General features: G+C 32.8%; 3 protein-coding genes across 4 annotated transcripts; 2 read left to right on the plus strand and 1 right to left on the minus strand.

Annotated features, from left to right (window-relative positions):
* The first annotated feature begins 776 nt into the window (after positions 1–776).
* Positions 777–4,464, plus strand: LOC110719393 (tetraketide alpha-pyrone reductase 2-like). Of its 2 annotated transcripts, XM_021898333.1 has the most exons (4): positions 777–1,904; positions 3,390–3,552; positions 3,642–3,831; positions 3,943–4,464. In XM_021898333.1, the coding sequence occupies exons 2-4, from the start codon at positions 3,390–3,392 to the stop codon at positions 4,094–4,096; spliced, it is 507 nt and encodes a 168-aa protein (XP_021754025.1). In that variant the 5' UTR covers positions 777–1,904; the 3' UTR covers positions 4,097–4,464. The 2 variants fall into 2 exon arrangements, with proteins under 2 accessions (XP_021754025.1, XP_021754018.1); XM_021898326.1 differs by having other exon boundaries at positions 777–3,552.
* Positions 4,465–5,436: 972 nt separating this feature from the next.
* Positions 5,437–8,317, plus strand: LOC110719383 (probable glutathione peroxidase 4). The gene is made up of 6 exons (XM_021898314.1): positions 5,437–5,638; positions 5,765–5,841; positions 6,340–6,401; positions 6,639–6,757; positions 7,604–7,780; positions 8,066–8,317. The coding sequence occupies exons 1-6, from the start codon at positions 5,585–5,587 to the stop codon at positions 8,120–8,122; spliced, it is 546 nt and encodes a 181-aa protein (XP_021754006.1). The 5' UTR covers positions 5,437–5,584; the 3' UTR covers positions 8,123–8,317.
* Positions 8,318–8,755: 438 nt separating this feature from the next.
* LOC110719407 lies at positions 8,756–11,099 on the minus strand. The gene has a single exon (XM_021898344.1). It carries the CDS (start codon positions 10,825–10,827, stop codon positions 9,142–9,144), a length of 1,686 nt encoding a protein of 561 aa, XP_021754036.1. The 5' UTR covers positions 10,828–11,099; the 3' UTR covers positions 8,756–9,141.
* Positions 11,100–15,061: the final 3,962 nt, after the last annotated feature.

Consider the following 15,061-nt stretch of genomic DNA (forward strand, 5'->3'; position numbering starts at 1 on the left):
TCTCTGATCTAAAATCAAAAATATAATCAAACTAAACAAAATCCATATCAAAGTTGTCAAATTCATCATCTACAACAGTCACGAGCACATGAATATCCAACATGCAACTAAACAATAATTAATAATAAAACAACAATTCATAGTAACTAAACTAAACAATAATTCATAACAAAGCCATCCTTTTTTTTTTTTTTGAAACATAACAAAAAAAAAAAAAACCATCCTTCACAGTAAAAAAACAATTAAATTAAGCAGGAAATTGCTGGAAAAATCTGACCACCACCCAACCCACCATCGCACAACCACCTAGGCACCCACACCGCCTTGCTACCACCACTGCATCCGATCCACACTCCCATGAAATTTCCACCTCCATGAGACCCACGCCCACAGATCCAATCACCCTCATGAAAAACCACGAATTCAACCACCCCCATGAAAGCCCTAAAAAATCCGACCACCATCACAAACCCAGGCCACCACCCTCACGAAACCTAGGCTAACACCCTCGCGAAAATGTCCTCGTAATTCCAACCAACCTTACAAAACCCAAGCCACGAAACCCCCCACAAATTCGACGGAATCTACTACGAAAACCCCACAAATCCGACAAAACTCGCCTTGAATTAATTTCTTAAAGGTTGAGACTTGAGAGAAAGAAAGAAGAGCTAAAAGAGGTTTTTTTTTTCCAAACGGGAGCTAAAAGAGGTTGGGAGAGAGAAAATATGGGGAAAGATGAAATTTTTGGTTAATTAATTTAATTGAAGGTTTTTTTTTTAAAAAAAAAAAAAAAAAAAAAAAAAAAAGAAAAAAAACTCATTAATGCTTGGTAACCTGTTAACTTGTTGTTAAAGGTCAAAATTCAGACAGTACCCAAGTTTAGTACCCAACTTGCAACAAAGCAAAGTTGAGTACCCAATATGCAACTTTGGCCAAAGTTTAGTACCCACATTTTATATTTACTCATTAGTTATATGATATGATATACCCATGATGCCAAAACAAAATTCACTCTATATCATTTAGTTTCTTATACCTATCAATTTTTTTAGGTGAATTTGTGCGAAATATTATCTTTATTTGCAGTGTTTTTGCGAATATTTTGCGTACTGAACATGGGAATTCATCGAAATGTAAAAACAAGAATCTTTTATTAAACATCAGCATGAAGCTTGCCTCTTTTTCTGGTCGCATGCATACAAAACCATTTGATGGTTTCCGTGATCACTTCCACTTGCTTGGATGTTCACAAAACACAAAGTATCAAAAAATTATTGCTTGGAAGTTCAATAAACCACACCAAATTTAGTCTGTCATGTGTGTAGATGGGCACATCTTGTAACCACTACTTATAAAAAAAACAAAGTAACCACTATAACACTGATGAAATAACTTCTTTAATACAAACCAAATAACTCCTATTACACCAACAAAGTAACCCTTATAATAGCTGGTCACACGATGTGACCAACCACATATAAGAATGTGTGGTGATAGTTAGTATATTAATTACGTATGCATATCTCTAACAAATTCTCATGACTTCCTTCACTTATATTAATCATACCATAGTAACCATACATCCAACCCTCTCTGAACGAACACCAATAAACAATTTGGCTGCAGGTTTATTTATTTATCATTCCCTTAAACCACTCCATTTCTATAATTAGTAAAAATAATAATAGCATAACAGCACTAATCATGCACTAAGTCCTATAACCACTCCAAGTTTGACCCTTCTATAATTCCATAATTGCTCTTTAATTTGTTGTCATTTCGCAAGAGAGACACAAAAATGAAAGAATACTGTGTAACAGGGGCGACTGGATTTGTGGCGTCGCACCTTATTAAGGCACTGCTGCAAAATGGCTGCTCCGTAAGAGCTACTGTACGAGATCCTGGTACTATTATTTTTCATACCATTTTCTACACCTTGTTTTCTTTATTACTTTACATTTAGTATTTTTTACATTTATGTTTTGTTTGCTTGAATCAATTTTCAATTATGTGACTCCTTATACACTGATTTTTGCCTTCAAATGAAGAAAAACACATTACTAATCATTAATTAAAAATTGTTTTACATTTTTGTCAAAGATTGAAATGATGTTATAAGGGAGAAAAAAAAAAAACATTATTGTAATCAAGGTAATTTTAGGGGCCGTTGGTTCATCAGGGAAGTGAAAATTCCCATTAAATTACAATTTGTAGGAATTAAATTCCTTTGTCAAAATTATGGGAATTCATGAAATTTGTTTGGTTAAAAATGGAGGAAGTAAATTCCCATAGGAATTGATTGTAACTTACCAAGGGGGGGTTGGGTAAGTTAATTCCCATGTTTTGAGGGAAGTCAAAATTCTCGTGAATTGGCATTGCCCCCATTTTTACTTTTTTGTGTCAACCAAACAAAAAGTCCAAAATGAAATTCATGGGAATTTTAAATGCCCACAAGATATTAAGCCAACCAAACAACACCTAAGGGCTCGTTTGGTTGAATGTAAGAATTGCAAATTCCTTGGAAAATTGATTTCCCATGAAATTGAACTTCCTAGGAAATTCTAAAAAGTGTTTGGTTAACTAAGGGAATGAGAATTTTCACTTACCTAGGTCTCCCTAGGTAATTAACTTTCCCCATATTATGGGAAGTGGAAATTCATGGGAACTTTCCGTGAATTTGTCAACCAAACAACTTCAAAGAATTTCAATTACTAGGATTTTCAACTTCCCATGTTTTTATTTGTCAACCAAACAACCCCTTAGTATGTGCAACATTATACTAGTATAAAACAACAAATTTAGCTTTCTTCATTCTATAGTTTTTTAAGTAACATATTATTTCTTTTTAAAAAGAATAATGGGTATCTATGAGTATAGAAAACGAGTTTCTAGAGGAAGGAGAAAAACAAAATTGAATTTGTACCTGCATTTGTATTAAAATGCTCATACTATACGCGGTTGGATGAATCAAGATGTACTACCTACATATCTGCCCTCACATAAGAAAGTGTTTTCATGCTTTATTACGTCAATCTTGATTATAGTTGCTAAGAAGATGAGGAGTTATGCGAAATTGCAAAGGCATTGTTTAGTAAAATAATAAATCTATTGTTATCTCCAATAATGCTTTAATAGTAGCTTGATGGAGATCGTTACTAATCCCTCTGTGTTTTAATAAATGTTACAGTTTGATCGACACATAGTTTTAAATAATATAATTGATTTAAATAAAATAAGAGGTAAGTAGACTAGTTGAAGTATTAAAAAATTGTTAAAAAAAAATAGTAGGTTAGTAGTTTATTGAAGGAAAAATGGAAATTAAAAATCAAACCTTTGCGCGGTATTAATAATCAAGAGGTTGGGTTATTACGTTGTGTACGTATGAGCAGATGTGGTATGCCTATGCTAAGACATTAGGAGAAAAGACGGCACAGAAAGTAGCAGAGGAAAAAAATCTTGATCTTGTGGTTGTACACCCATCCTTTGTAATTGGTCCCTTGCTTGCTCCGTATGTAACGAGCTCACTCAAATATGTACTTGATCTAATCAAAGGTTAGTATCCTTTTTCCATTACAAACCATATGTAATAACTTATAATATATAGCTAGTTGATAATTACTTTTTGAGCATAATATTATTAGGTGCAAAAGGTGCATACCCAAATGGGTATTGCGGATTTGTTCATGTAGAAGATTTAGTAGCAGCTCATATATTAGCTATGGAGGAAAGCAAAGCATCAGGCAGATATATCTGTTCAAGCTCGGTAGCACATTGGTCCGACGTCTTGGCAGGGCTTAGGACTAAGTATCCCATGTACCCGTTTGAAACCAAGTATGATATATTTTCTTGAAAACTTTGCTTGTTTGTATATGTACTTTCATTATTATATACAAGTACTAGTATATTATTTGTGCTGAATTTTTTACATTGTGTGTTACATAGGCCTAATAACAACGAAGGGGATCGAAATCAGCATAGCATGGATGCTACTAAGATTCTGCAGTTGGGGTTACCAAGTTTCAAAAGTATCCCTGAAATGTTTGATGATTGCATCAAAAGTTTCGAAGACAAAGGGATGTTGTCATCAGCTTCTTAGCTTAATTTGTTGTCAAAACTTAGTAATCAGTGGTCCAATATGATGGCATTGAAGATGCCTCTTTTATATATGTAGCCGATTGTGATCGATCATTTGATTTCTTTTTTCTTTTGATGATACTATTCCTAATTTCAATGTTGGTGGTTCTCTTTTATATTTCTCTACTTTATTTAAAGAGACTGGATACAAATATACCATTAGCGCACCTTTTATTTGTCTGGTTTTTTACTCCTGTCATCAAGCACCGGCAATATAGCATGGCATCAAATGCTAATATGCTGTAGCGCAATGCTAAGATAGATTTGATCCTCTTCCAAGTAAGAAAAAAGTTTCATGGTGTAATTCTTATGAACTCTAAACAAATAGAAATAAAGATACTCCCTCCGTTTTTTTATTAGAGTCTCGTTTCTCTTTATTATGTGAGTATGAATGTATTGGAAATCGATGTAAAAGTCAGTAATACTACAAAAAAAGTGATGACAACTCATAAAAAGTGAAGAATATTTTCAAATTATATTAAAATAAAAGTAGATCTTTAGTTTTGATTTGCCAAAAACGAAATATAGGTTCTTAATATAAAAGGAAGGAGGGAGTATAAATGTACCAGAAGTATATATGTGAAAATCACACCATAATATGGTGTACTAATGTGCACCAAAAAAGAAAATATATATATATATATATATATATATATATATATATATATATATATATATATATATATATATATATATATATATATATATATTAATTTGTAAACTATAAGGAGGGTTTTCCATTAGAAAGTCCTTTCTAAAATCCATTCACCTTAAATGAAAAACTCATATTATCTTTTTTTTACCATATTACAGTATTAATTACTCTTAATATATGCATGCATAAACTTAGGAGGACATTAATTTGTATTTGTAAACTGTAAGGAATGTTTTCCATTAAAAAAAAAAGTCAATTCTAAAATCCATTCCCCGTCTTAGAAAACTCGTCATGTTTTAACTTTTTTTTTTTTTAACCACACTACTCAAATTAGAAAAACCTTTTATAAATAGAGAAATAATATAATGAAGGTAGACAATTATACATGCACTTTTTATTTTTATTTCTATTTTTTTAGATCAAAAATGCTCAAATTTTGATGAAATACTACGGAGTACCACACAACACAAAATCAATAGCAAAAAGAGTCAGAGACATATATAGTAAAGCCAACCTTTCGCACCCCGACGTTTTATGTGAACAACACATTTGAAATGGAATCAAAACCCATAATACTACTACCATTCTCAACCATTGTAATTAATTAGCCTTATCCAATTTTAATGCAAGGCATAATTAATATATATTGATCCTTAGTTCGTATTACCTAATTTCACGCCACAATTTATCTAATAAAATCATCATCTTCATATTTCATCTTACTTCACCTGAAAGCCAATTAAGATAAGGGAAAACAAAGGATACGTTTTTTTGTTTTCTCTTATCTGAAATTAAATGGGTGTTGTTGAATCCGTACCTGAAAAATCTGTACACGAATTTATAGTTAAGGTACTTCGAATTGAATCTTTTTTGTTATGATTAAAAATTTTAATGTTTTGTCTCTTAAAAAAAGGTCAAAAATTAACTTTTATGTGTAACGTGTTGAATATAAAATGATATGTTTTGAATGAACAGGATTATAGGGGAAAAGATGTTGATTTGAGTATCTATAAAGGAAAGGTTCTCCTCATTGTTAATGTTGCAACTCAATGGTAAATCCTTTTTATTACATCATTTGTAATTTGGTGATCTTTGTCGAATTTATTGTGTTTATTTTTAATCGTTTGGTAATGTATATGATTAATGCCTCAGATTTAAACATTTTATTAATCTTTGCACATATACACTTGTTATTTACTTGTTTCTGTTAAAAAAATTTAGGTGTCGTTTGGTTGCTATGGGAAATTACTTTTCATAAGAATTTGTATTTCATGGGAATTAAATTCCTACATTGAAATCATGGGAATTGTATAAAGTTATTTGGTTGGCATGAGGGAAGTTGCAAATCATGGGAAGTTTGACTTACCTAGGGGGGTTAGGTAATTAACTTCCCATGTTTTGTGGGAAGTCACAATTCCCATGAATTTGCAATTCCCTCATTTCAACTTCCTCCATTTTCCTTGTGTAGCCAAACAACCCCTTACTTGTTATCATGAATTATATAGATAATAATTTAATCTTTGCTTCTGTTTTGCATTTGTTATAAACAGTGGGTTCACCAATATACAATTACCCCAATTAACAGAACTTTACCGGAAATATAAAGATCAAGGTGTGTTTTTCGTTGTGAATAACATTCACGAGCATGAACTTTGGGTTGTTTATAATCAATGACATACACTTGGCTATACGACATAAATAGCACGTCGTATCCAAACAAAATCGTCCTTTTTCTACAAGTTCGTGTCAATGATTGTAAACAACCCTAATGTTACCATATGTCGTCGATTTTACTTTCAAGTTTCAACTATTAAAATTGAAGGTAGCACGTACTATCTGATTGTTCCAGGTTTCGAAGTACTGGCATTTCCTTGCAACCAATTTCTTAAGCAAGCTCCAGGAAGTAGTGAAAAAACAAGAAAGGTGGCTTGTGACAGATTCAAGGCTGAGTACCCCGTTTTTCGTAAGGTAATTTGAATTATGTGGTACATTATCAATTATTCTACTATAGTACAATTATATTGCAAGAAAAAAATGTATATATATATATAGGGGAGGGATCCGGTGAGAATAGGTCCATATGTGAGAATTCATACTTATATGAGAACTGATTTAAAATTTAGAACATGTGGGTAAAAATTTAGAACATACGAGTTAAAATTTAGAACATGTGACTCAAATTAAAATTTTGAACATATGAGTAATAATTTAGAACATTTGTGTGAGTAATATGTTAGAACATCTGATTTAAGAATTAGAACAAGTGATTAAAAATTTATAAAATTTGCTTTATGAAATTTTAAACATATGAGTAACATTTAGAACACTTGATTTAAGATTATAAACATGTGAATAAAAATTTAGAACAAACTGATATTGAATATAGAAAGTGTGAGTAAAGAATTTAGAACATACGAGTAAAAAAAATAGAACATACGCTTTAAAATGTGGAACATATAATTAAAAAATCTTAGAAAATCTGGAACATATAATTAAAAATCTTAGAACACACGTTTTAAATTACAACATAAAAGTTAAAAGTTTGGAACAAGTTATTTAAAATTTATGACATCAAGCTTAACTAATTTATGGTTTAGAACATGTGAGTAATAAATTAGAACATTTAATTTAATTTAGAACACCTAAAAAAAAGTTTAAAACATCAGATTTAAAATTTAGAACATACGAGTAAAAATTTAGAACATAAAGAGTGTTCTCACATAAGAAAAATTCTCATATAAGAAAAATTCTCACGAGAGTCTTCCCCTATATATATATATATATATATATATTTACTAAGAAATCTTCTACCAGGTATGTGTAAATGGTCCGAAGACACCACCTCTTTACAAATTCCTCAAAGCAAGTAAAATCAATGGAGAGTCTAAATGGGCTAATCGTGTCAAATGGAACTTCACAAAATTCCTTGTCGATGTGGATGGACAAGTTATTTATCGACGCGGTTTAACGACACCCCCTAAAACGATGGAGGTAAAATTGACACCCTTTTTTTAAACCTTAACAAATGGGGAAACATGATAACTGTATCGATATTAGATCATACTCTTTTCATTTCATATTATTGTATGCACTTATTTCCATGAAGTTAAAAATATGCGTTAGAACATTAAATTTTTAATTACATACATTTTTAAAAGTTTACATGTTAAATATATACATTGATGCATTACTAATTAATTATGTGACGCTAAAACTATATTAATACGCATTGTTATAGCATATTGATTATTTCCTTTCCTTGTTCGTGATGTGCAGAGACAAATTGTAAAAGCATTGGAAGAAAGAGCAGCACGACAACAAATTATGTACTAATGCAAAGTTTGAGTAGTATTAAGTCAAAAAAATGAATGAAGCTTTGTTCTTTTGTGGTTTATAACTTTATATGGCTAAGAGGTGCTATTTTTACCGTGGTGTTAATTTGCTAATCAATTAATCTTGGTTGGTAGATGTAAGTTTTCATACAATCACAGAATATTTAAAGATTAAAAAAAAAAAAAGTGTTGTGTAGTTGTGCATCTTAATCTTCATGCTTGAGCTTTTGAAAATGATGTTCACAAGATGAGAATAAGGTTGTTATTGCACTCTATGGATTTCATGGTTACATGCCAGTTAACCAATGAATAACTACTACGAAGTATCGATCAAATAAATTTTGGGAAATACGTTGAGATCTATCCAATAATATATACTACCTCCGTTAACTTTTAGTTGCTACTTTTGCGTGTTATTTGTGAGATATAAAATATTTCAAAGTTACAACTAAAAGTTAACGGAGGTAGTAAAAACAAATTGTCGAAATTAGTGAAAGGTTATAATTCAAAAATAATAGGAGAGCAAAGCAAGGTTTTCCAATTTGGATCAGACGTGAGCCTTCTAGATGTCATGTTACTGCATCTAAAGGCCCATAAAATGTGCCCAAACTACCTCAAAAATAAACAATGAATACGACGTGAAACTACACATATTGATTAATCAAGCAAATTGGCATCAATGAAACCGAAAAAAACTGGTTTACATTAACACAATCCTAACAATGACAATTCAATCACAAAAAGTACACACAGTTGAAGAGAGAACAAGCATTGCAGATTTGCCACAAGACTCCTAAACTCCTAATAGGCTAAATAGTATATCAGGAAATTCCTAAATATGTACAACAGAAGGCAAAGGTACCGAGTACCAAAACCGACATCTCTCTCCAACAGCAATACCTCTATCATTTGAACCTGCAAGGAATTCACCAAGCATTCTTTTCCCTGATGGGGGCTCCAGAACTTATTCTCGAAATAAAAATACAACAGTTCAATGGTGCAGCATACCACTGTCGGTCCTCAAAAGTAGTATGTGGCGTCCTCATCTTCATCATCGTTGCTTAGCCACTCCGGTTCATCATACTTACTGTATACACCGAGAAGTTCTCCATATTCATTCATAATGCCCAGCCTTACTGCTTCATCAAAAGTACTGAAAGGCACAAAGGGTTGCTTCAGATTTTCAGAGCTAATGTCACTTGCCTTGCTTTCCTGAACACTGACATACCCACTGTTGACCGACTCAACTTCAAGAACTGAAGTAGGCGATCCATGAACTACTCCATATTCAAGTTCCATTGGATCATGAACCACTTCATTCTTCACCACACTGTCCATTCCACTGCTCTCATCATCCTCCACATCCATGAAAACTGATATTGGAGAGCCATAAAGAAGCCCGCCTTCACTCTTCTTAGGGGGAACAATCAGTTCATCAGGCCTTACCCTCTTCTTAGACTTAAACTCCTTCTCAAACTCGACTGTTTTCCTATGGAAAGCTTTCAATGCTTCTTCAAGGGTTCCATAAGAACGCAACCAATGTTGAGTCCCCGTCCCTGGATGAGTGACACGAACACCAAATCGACCTGATTTTGTTAACTTAACACCAGCAGGCAAATCCACATCCCCAACTTCTTCACCATCACTGGCCTTAACAAACTCAGAATTAGTAGCTCGTTGTTTCATAGCATCACCTTCACTAGGCAACATAGGAGCAGCCAATCCAATAACAATCTCCCGTCTAACACAACCAACCCCATTACTCGGGTTTTCACTCGAACTTCCAGACTCACATCCAACTCTCAGAGGCCAATCACCACTCTTAACCTTATTCGATGTAATCCTCTTCAAAGACCTATACCTCTTCTTAAACTGACCCTTCTTCATCTTAGCAGCAATCTCAGCATGATCATGACTATCATAAACACCCACAAATACATAACTCCTCAATTTCGGGTGCCAAACTCGAGCCTCAAACCTCCCATCCTCCAACTGTCTAACAACAGAACACACCTTACTCTCAAAACCCTCGCCTCGACGAACCTCCTTACCCTTAAACCTCTCCTCAAACTCCACCTCTTTCATCTTATACACCCTAACAGCTTCTTCAGCAGAATCAAAAGTTCCAAGCCAAACTTTAGCCCCGGTTTTCGGGTGCGTAATCCTAGCAGACCACTTCCCTGAACTAACCCTTTTAACATCAACAGGCAACTCAATACCAACATCAACAGGCAACTCAATACCAACATCAACACCCCCTTTTCCCTCAATTTCACACTTAACATCTTTAACCCTAGAATCCACTAAATCATCAGATTTCAATTCAACAGAATTAGACTTTTCCATAGTAGTTTTTAAAGCATCAAATTCAAGCTTCTTCATATAATAAACTTCATAAGCTTCTTTAGCAGTATCAAAAGTACCTAACCAAATTCTCACCTTGTTAATTGGGTCTCGAATTTCAGCAGCGTACCGACCCCACTTCCGCCGTCGTACTCCCCGGTACTTCACTGCCTTTCCCGGCGTCTCCTCCGCCGGAATTCCGTCAATCACGAGATTCTCCGGCGCTTCTTCGCCGCTTCCAACGGTCACCTCTCTTACAAATCGCTTCTTTTTCGCGGGTTTTTCACCAATTTTCTCATCTTCATCGCTTGAAGATGAATCTGTTGCATCTGGGTCTGTGCAAAAGACTCTAAATTTCTTCATCGATTGTCAAAAAGACACAGAAATTAGGGTTTTTTAAAGGGTGAAAAGATTTTGAAAACAGGGGTTTTGGAAATTTTGGGCAAATGGGTTGTGAATTTTTAGGAAAGAACCTTGAAATTTGAGGAGTATTTCTAGCCTAAGTCTTTGAGATTAATTAGGATTACGAAATGAAATCCATTATTTTAGGGAATTTTTACATAAGAAAAAAAGATCAAGATAGATAATTATGGGAAAATGTTAAGACGATATCATCTATCCATTTATATTTCTACTCGTATTAACTTGAAGAATCTTTTTGGGACATATTTAAAATATTCCATCCGTTCATATTTATTTTTATTTTCTGTTTTTTTTTATGTTATTAAAATTAGGTTATTAAACTAATCTTTAATGAATAAGATAAAGTTTGTTTGAAAATATAAGTGGAAATTTTACATTAAATTTGAATAATTTACAAGTATTGTTATACACCCTCCGTCCCCGAAAGAACGACTCATTTGGCCTAATTTTAGTCCCAAAAAGAATGATCCATTAGCATTGAAATATCCACCAATTTGCAACAATATTTGTGCAAAATATGTTTTCCCATATAAAATTTTATTTGTCCATATACTTTTATTACTATATCTCTCTACTTTTTTGTAAACCCCATATAAATTTATATATACTTTTACTTCTTTTTATTTAACTTTATTAATACCCGCGAAATCAACCCAAAAGGGTCGTTCTTTCAGGGACGAAGGGAGTATTTTTTACACAAAGTCTTAAGGTCTATTCACATTTACTGATTGGAGCTGAACTGAACTGAACTGATTGGAGCTGAATTGAACTGAATTAACCTGAAATGAATATTTTATGAGAGTTAGGAGCTGAGCTGAACTGAACTGAAGTAATTGGAGGTGAACTGAATTGGAATGAACTGAAATTAAGTTAGTGTGAACAGGCCCTTATATGTGGCTGGCCACACCGTGTGGTCAATCACTATAGGGGTTACTTCGCTAGTGTAATGGGGGTTATTGCGTCACTGTTATAGAGTTACTCGGTCAGTGTTATAGGGGTTACTCGGTCGATATTATAAGGGTTACTTAATCAACTTTAAAGGGGTTACTTTAAGTGGCCACACGGTGTGACCGACCGCACACAAAATGGGATGTATTTTTTATGGTTGGCAACTTCGTGATCCCTCTGTTTTTTTAAGTGTATCAGTTTAATCGGCACAATTGCCCATATATAACTTTAACCATTAATATCTTTAATTGTCTATTAGTAAAATTGTAACAAAATTACATAATGAAAGTAGACATTGTGAAAAATCTAATGATATATTATATAATACGAAGTAACATTTATTTTTTTTATAATAACCAAAAAATTAAGTCAAACCTGACATGTACATAGTGCAAAAGTCAAACTAATGCATTTAAAAAAAAATTGCTAATTGCAGCCATTTAAAGTTCGTATTTTGCAAATTGCAGCCATTTAAGTTTTTTTTTGCAAATTGCAGCCCAAAAGTTCGTATAAATTGTAGATTGCAGCCCAATTTAACTTTTTCATCGATTTACATGTCGAAAAATCTTCGTTTAAGTTTTAGGGGCCAATTTAGTCTTTAAGAGACCAAATTGAGCTTGGAATTAGCAAAAAAATAATGTAAGTGTGTCATTTTTACATTTTCCCACAAATTGATATATTTTTGTTACGCAAAACGAGGCACTTATGTTATTTCTTTTGCTAATATCGAGCTCAATTCGGATCCTTAGAAGCTAAAATGACCCCTAAAACCTTAACCAAAGAGTTTTCGACATGTAAATTAATGTAAAAGTTGAATTGAGCTGCAATTTATACGAAATTTTGGACTACAATTTGCCAAAAAAAAATTAAATAACTGCAATTTGCAAAATATAAAATTTAAATGGTTGCAATTTGCAAATTTTCCTTAAAAAAACAAAGAGAGTGTAAAAAAATGTAATTTTAAAAAAAGTTACACTTTTCATTAAGTGAGCAAAAAAAATTTAAATTCAAAAGATGAGGGAAACTTCTAAATGCAAAAATTACAAAAAAAAAAGCACATGAGATTCCAGTGTTTAAGGTTTGAAATGCCTTGGCCATAACCCATAAGTCATGTGGAAAGCGCCGTCTATGTTAAAGTTCTCGCTCACCAATGTTTTTGAATTCGAGTTTATGTTAGGAGGAGGCAAAGTTCCAATCATAATTTTTGTATTCATGAAAATCAATTGAATTTTTAAAAGGAAAAAAAAAATCTTTTATTGTATGCTGACTTGTTTAGGGAGAGTTTCTATTACTTATACATAAAGATGGGCACGGGCTGTGTCGGCACGTGGGCGGCACGGGCTGTGCCGGCACGTGGGCGGCACGGGCTGTGCCGGCACGGTCCAGCACGGCACGGCGGCCCACCTGTGGGCCGTGGGCCATGCCGTGAACAAAATTCTGGGATCCGGCACGGGCACAGCACGAGGCACGACGGCTGGCACGTGGCACGACTGGGCACGGCATGGCATGAGGTCCGCAAGGCACGTACGATTTTTAATTATCATTAATTTTTTTGTATTATTGATTTATCGTACCGGCTACCGGCATATAATAAAATAAGTTATACTTCAATTTTTTGTGTTTTCAGATTATCGCACTCGTATTTTTTTTTATTATATGCATTGTTGTTAATTGCTAAATTAATAAAATTGTTTTTATTTGTTTATATAAACTTAAACATAATTAGATAAATAATTTATATAACCCAAATTAAAATAAAGTTGTTCAAAAAATCAAAAACAAAACATATTAACATAAACATAAATAAATCACATTATTTATATAAAATTAAGTTGTACTGAAAAATATATATATCGTTTTTTATTTACATTTATTTTATTTTTTTAAAAAAAACATTAAAATGGCACGGTTTGGCCCGCGGCCCGGCACGGCCCGCAAGGCACGTGGTCTGTGCCGTGCCGTGGGCTGGGGTGTGCCAACTTCAGGCACGGCACGGCCAGGCATAGCACGGCCCGTTGCCCATGTTAGTAATATACAAGTGCAGTTAGAATCGTTAGCCTGAAAGCATCTTTTGTTCCAGGCCTGAAAATTTTTAATTTACCACCCAAATTCCATCGTGACTAAATTCCATCGGAAATTTAAATTGGGTGGTAATCTGAGTGAATAATTAAATTATTGGGTGGTAATTTAAAAAAAAAAAAATTGGGTGGTAAGTTAGAAATTAGGTATATTTTTGGGTGGTAAATTAAAATTTTTCCTTTTTTTTATGAAGGGATAAATTTCATAATGTCCTTGCGAAAACTACAATCAGTAGTAATTGCATAAAATTCCTCACGAGTAATGGATGATGAATTTTGAAACAATATGAAATGGGTCTGGGCAACCCAAACAAGGAGAAGAAGAGTTTGGTCCACAAACAAGGCTTTGAAGCTTCCATACTAAAACCAATTGGCTATAGTAGGAGTAACTCCTCTACCTTATAAAGTGGAACCACCTCTCCTCTTTCTCCAATGTGGGACATTCACAAGTGGGGTACAATGGGTTTCAACAACGGAAACAATCTCGTCCTAGTATTCCAGTATAACCAGTTTCACTATATCTAAATGAAATCCTGTGGTATTGAAGTTTTAGATCTTTTATTTGCTTTTTCCATGTTAACAAAATTAACATTAAAGCCGACTATATATTAATCTAAATACTCAGCGCTTTTCTCATCAATGCTAGTCTATATCACTAGGATATATATATATATATATATATATATATATATATATATATATATATATATATATATATATATATATATATATATATATATATATATATATATATATATATATATATATATATATATATATATATATATATATATATATATATATATATTTCCTAAGCAATCTTATCAATGGAGGATCTTGAAACTTTCTCTATCCATAGCCAAATTTTTGCAATATAACTATAAATATGTAAATTCATAAGAAGAGTTAAACAAATAACAAAATTACACTAATTGACTCAAAACATGACTCAACTTAAACTATAGACACAAAATTGTCAAATTTATAAATTGATTTGAGGATCGACACTAAATACACCCCGTGACATGAATTTAATAAAAAAAATGAAATTAATATTGTCATAAGAAATATCAATGTGTACAATGTTTTTAATTACCTACTAAGTTAATGTCAATCGGTTTATGATAAAATTTCATGTTAATGGTTAT

Source organism: Chenopodium quinoa, unplaced genomic scaffold (assembly GCF_001683475.1).
Source record: "Chenopodium quinoa cultivar QQ74 unplaced genomic scaffold, ASM168347v1, whole genome shotgun sequence".
Classification (NCBI taxonomy): Eukaryota; Viridiplantae; Streptophyta; class Magnoliopsida; order Caryophyllales; family Amaranthaceae; genus Chenopodium; species Chenopodium quinoa.

Excerpts from the sequence above, each read along its gene's own strand:
- LOC110719393 (XM_021898326.1), top strand. The coding sequence starts at position 3,390 with ATGTGGTATGCCTATGCTAAGACATTAGGAGAAAAGACGGCACAGAAA. Across the intron at positions 3,553-3,641 it reads TGTACTTGATCTAATCAAAG|GTGCAAAAGGTGCATACCCA; the intron begins GTTAGTATCCTT and ends TAATATTATTAG. Across the intron at positions 3,832-3,942 it reads ATGTACCCGTTTGAAACCAA|GCCTAATAACAACGAAGGGG; the intron begins GTATGATATATT and ends TGTGTTACATAG.
- LOC110719407 (XM_021898344.1), bottom strand. The coding sequence starts at position 10,827 with ATGAAGAAATTTAGAGTCTTTTGCACAGACCCAGATGCAACAGATTCA.
- LOC110719383 (XM_021898314.1), top strand. The coding sequence starts at position 5,585 with ATGGGTGTTGTTGAATCCGTACCTGAAAAATCTGTACACGAATTTATA. Across the intron at positions 6,402-6,638 it reads CCGGAAATATAAAGATCAAG|GTTTCGAAGTACTGGCATTT; the intron begins GTGTGTTTTTCG and ends TGATTGTTCCAG. Across the intron at positions 7,781-8,065 it reads CACCCCCTAAAACGATGGAG|AGACAAATTGTAAAAGCATT; the intron begins GTAAAATTGACA and ends CGTGATGTGCAG.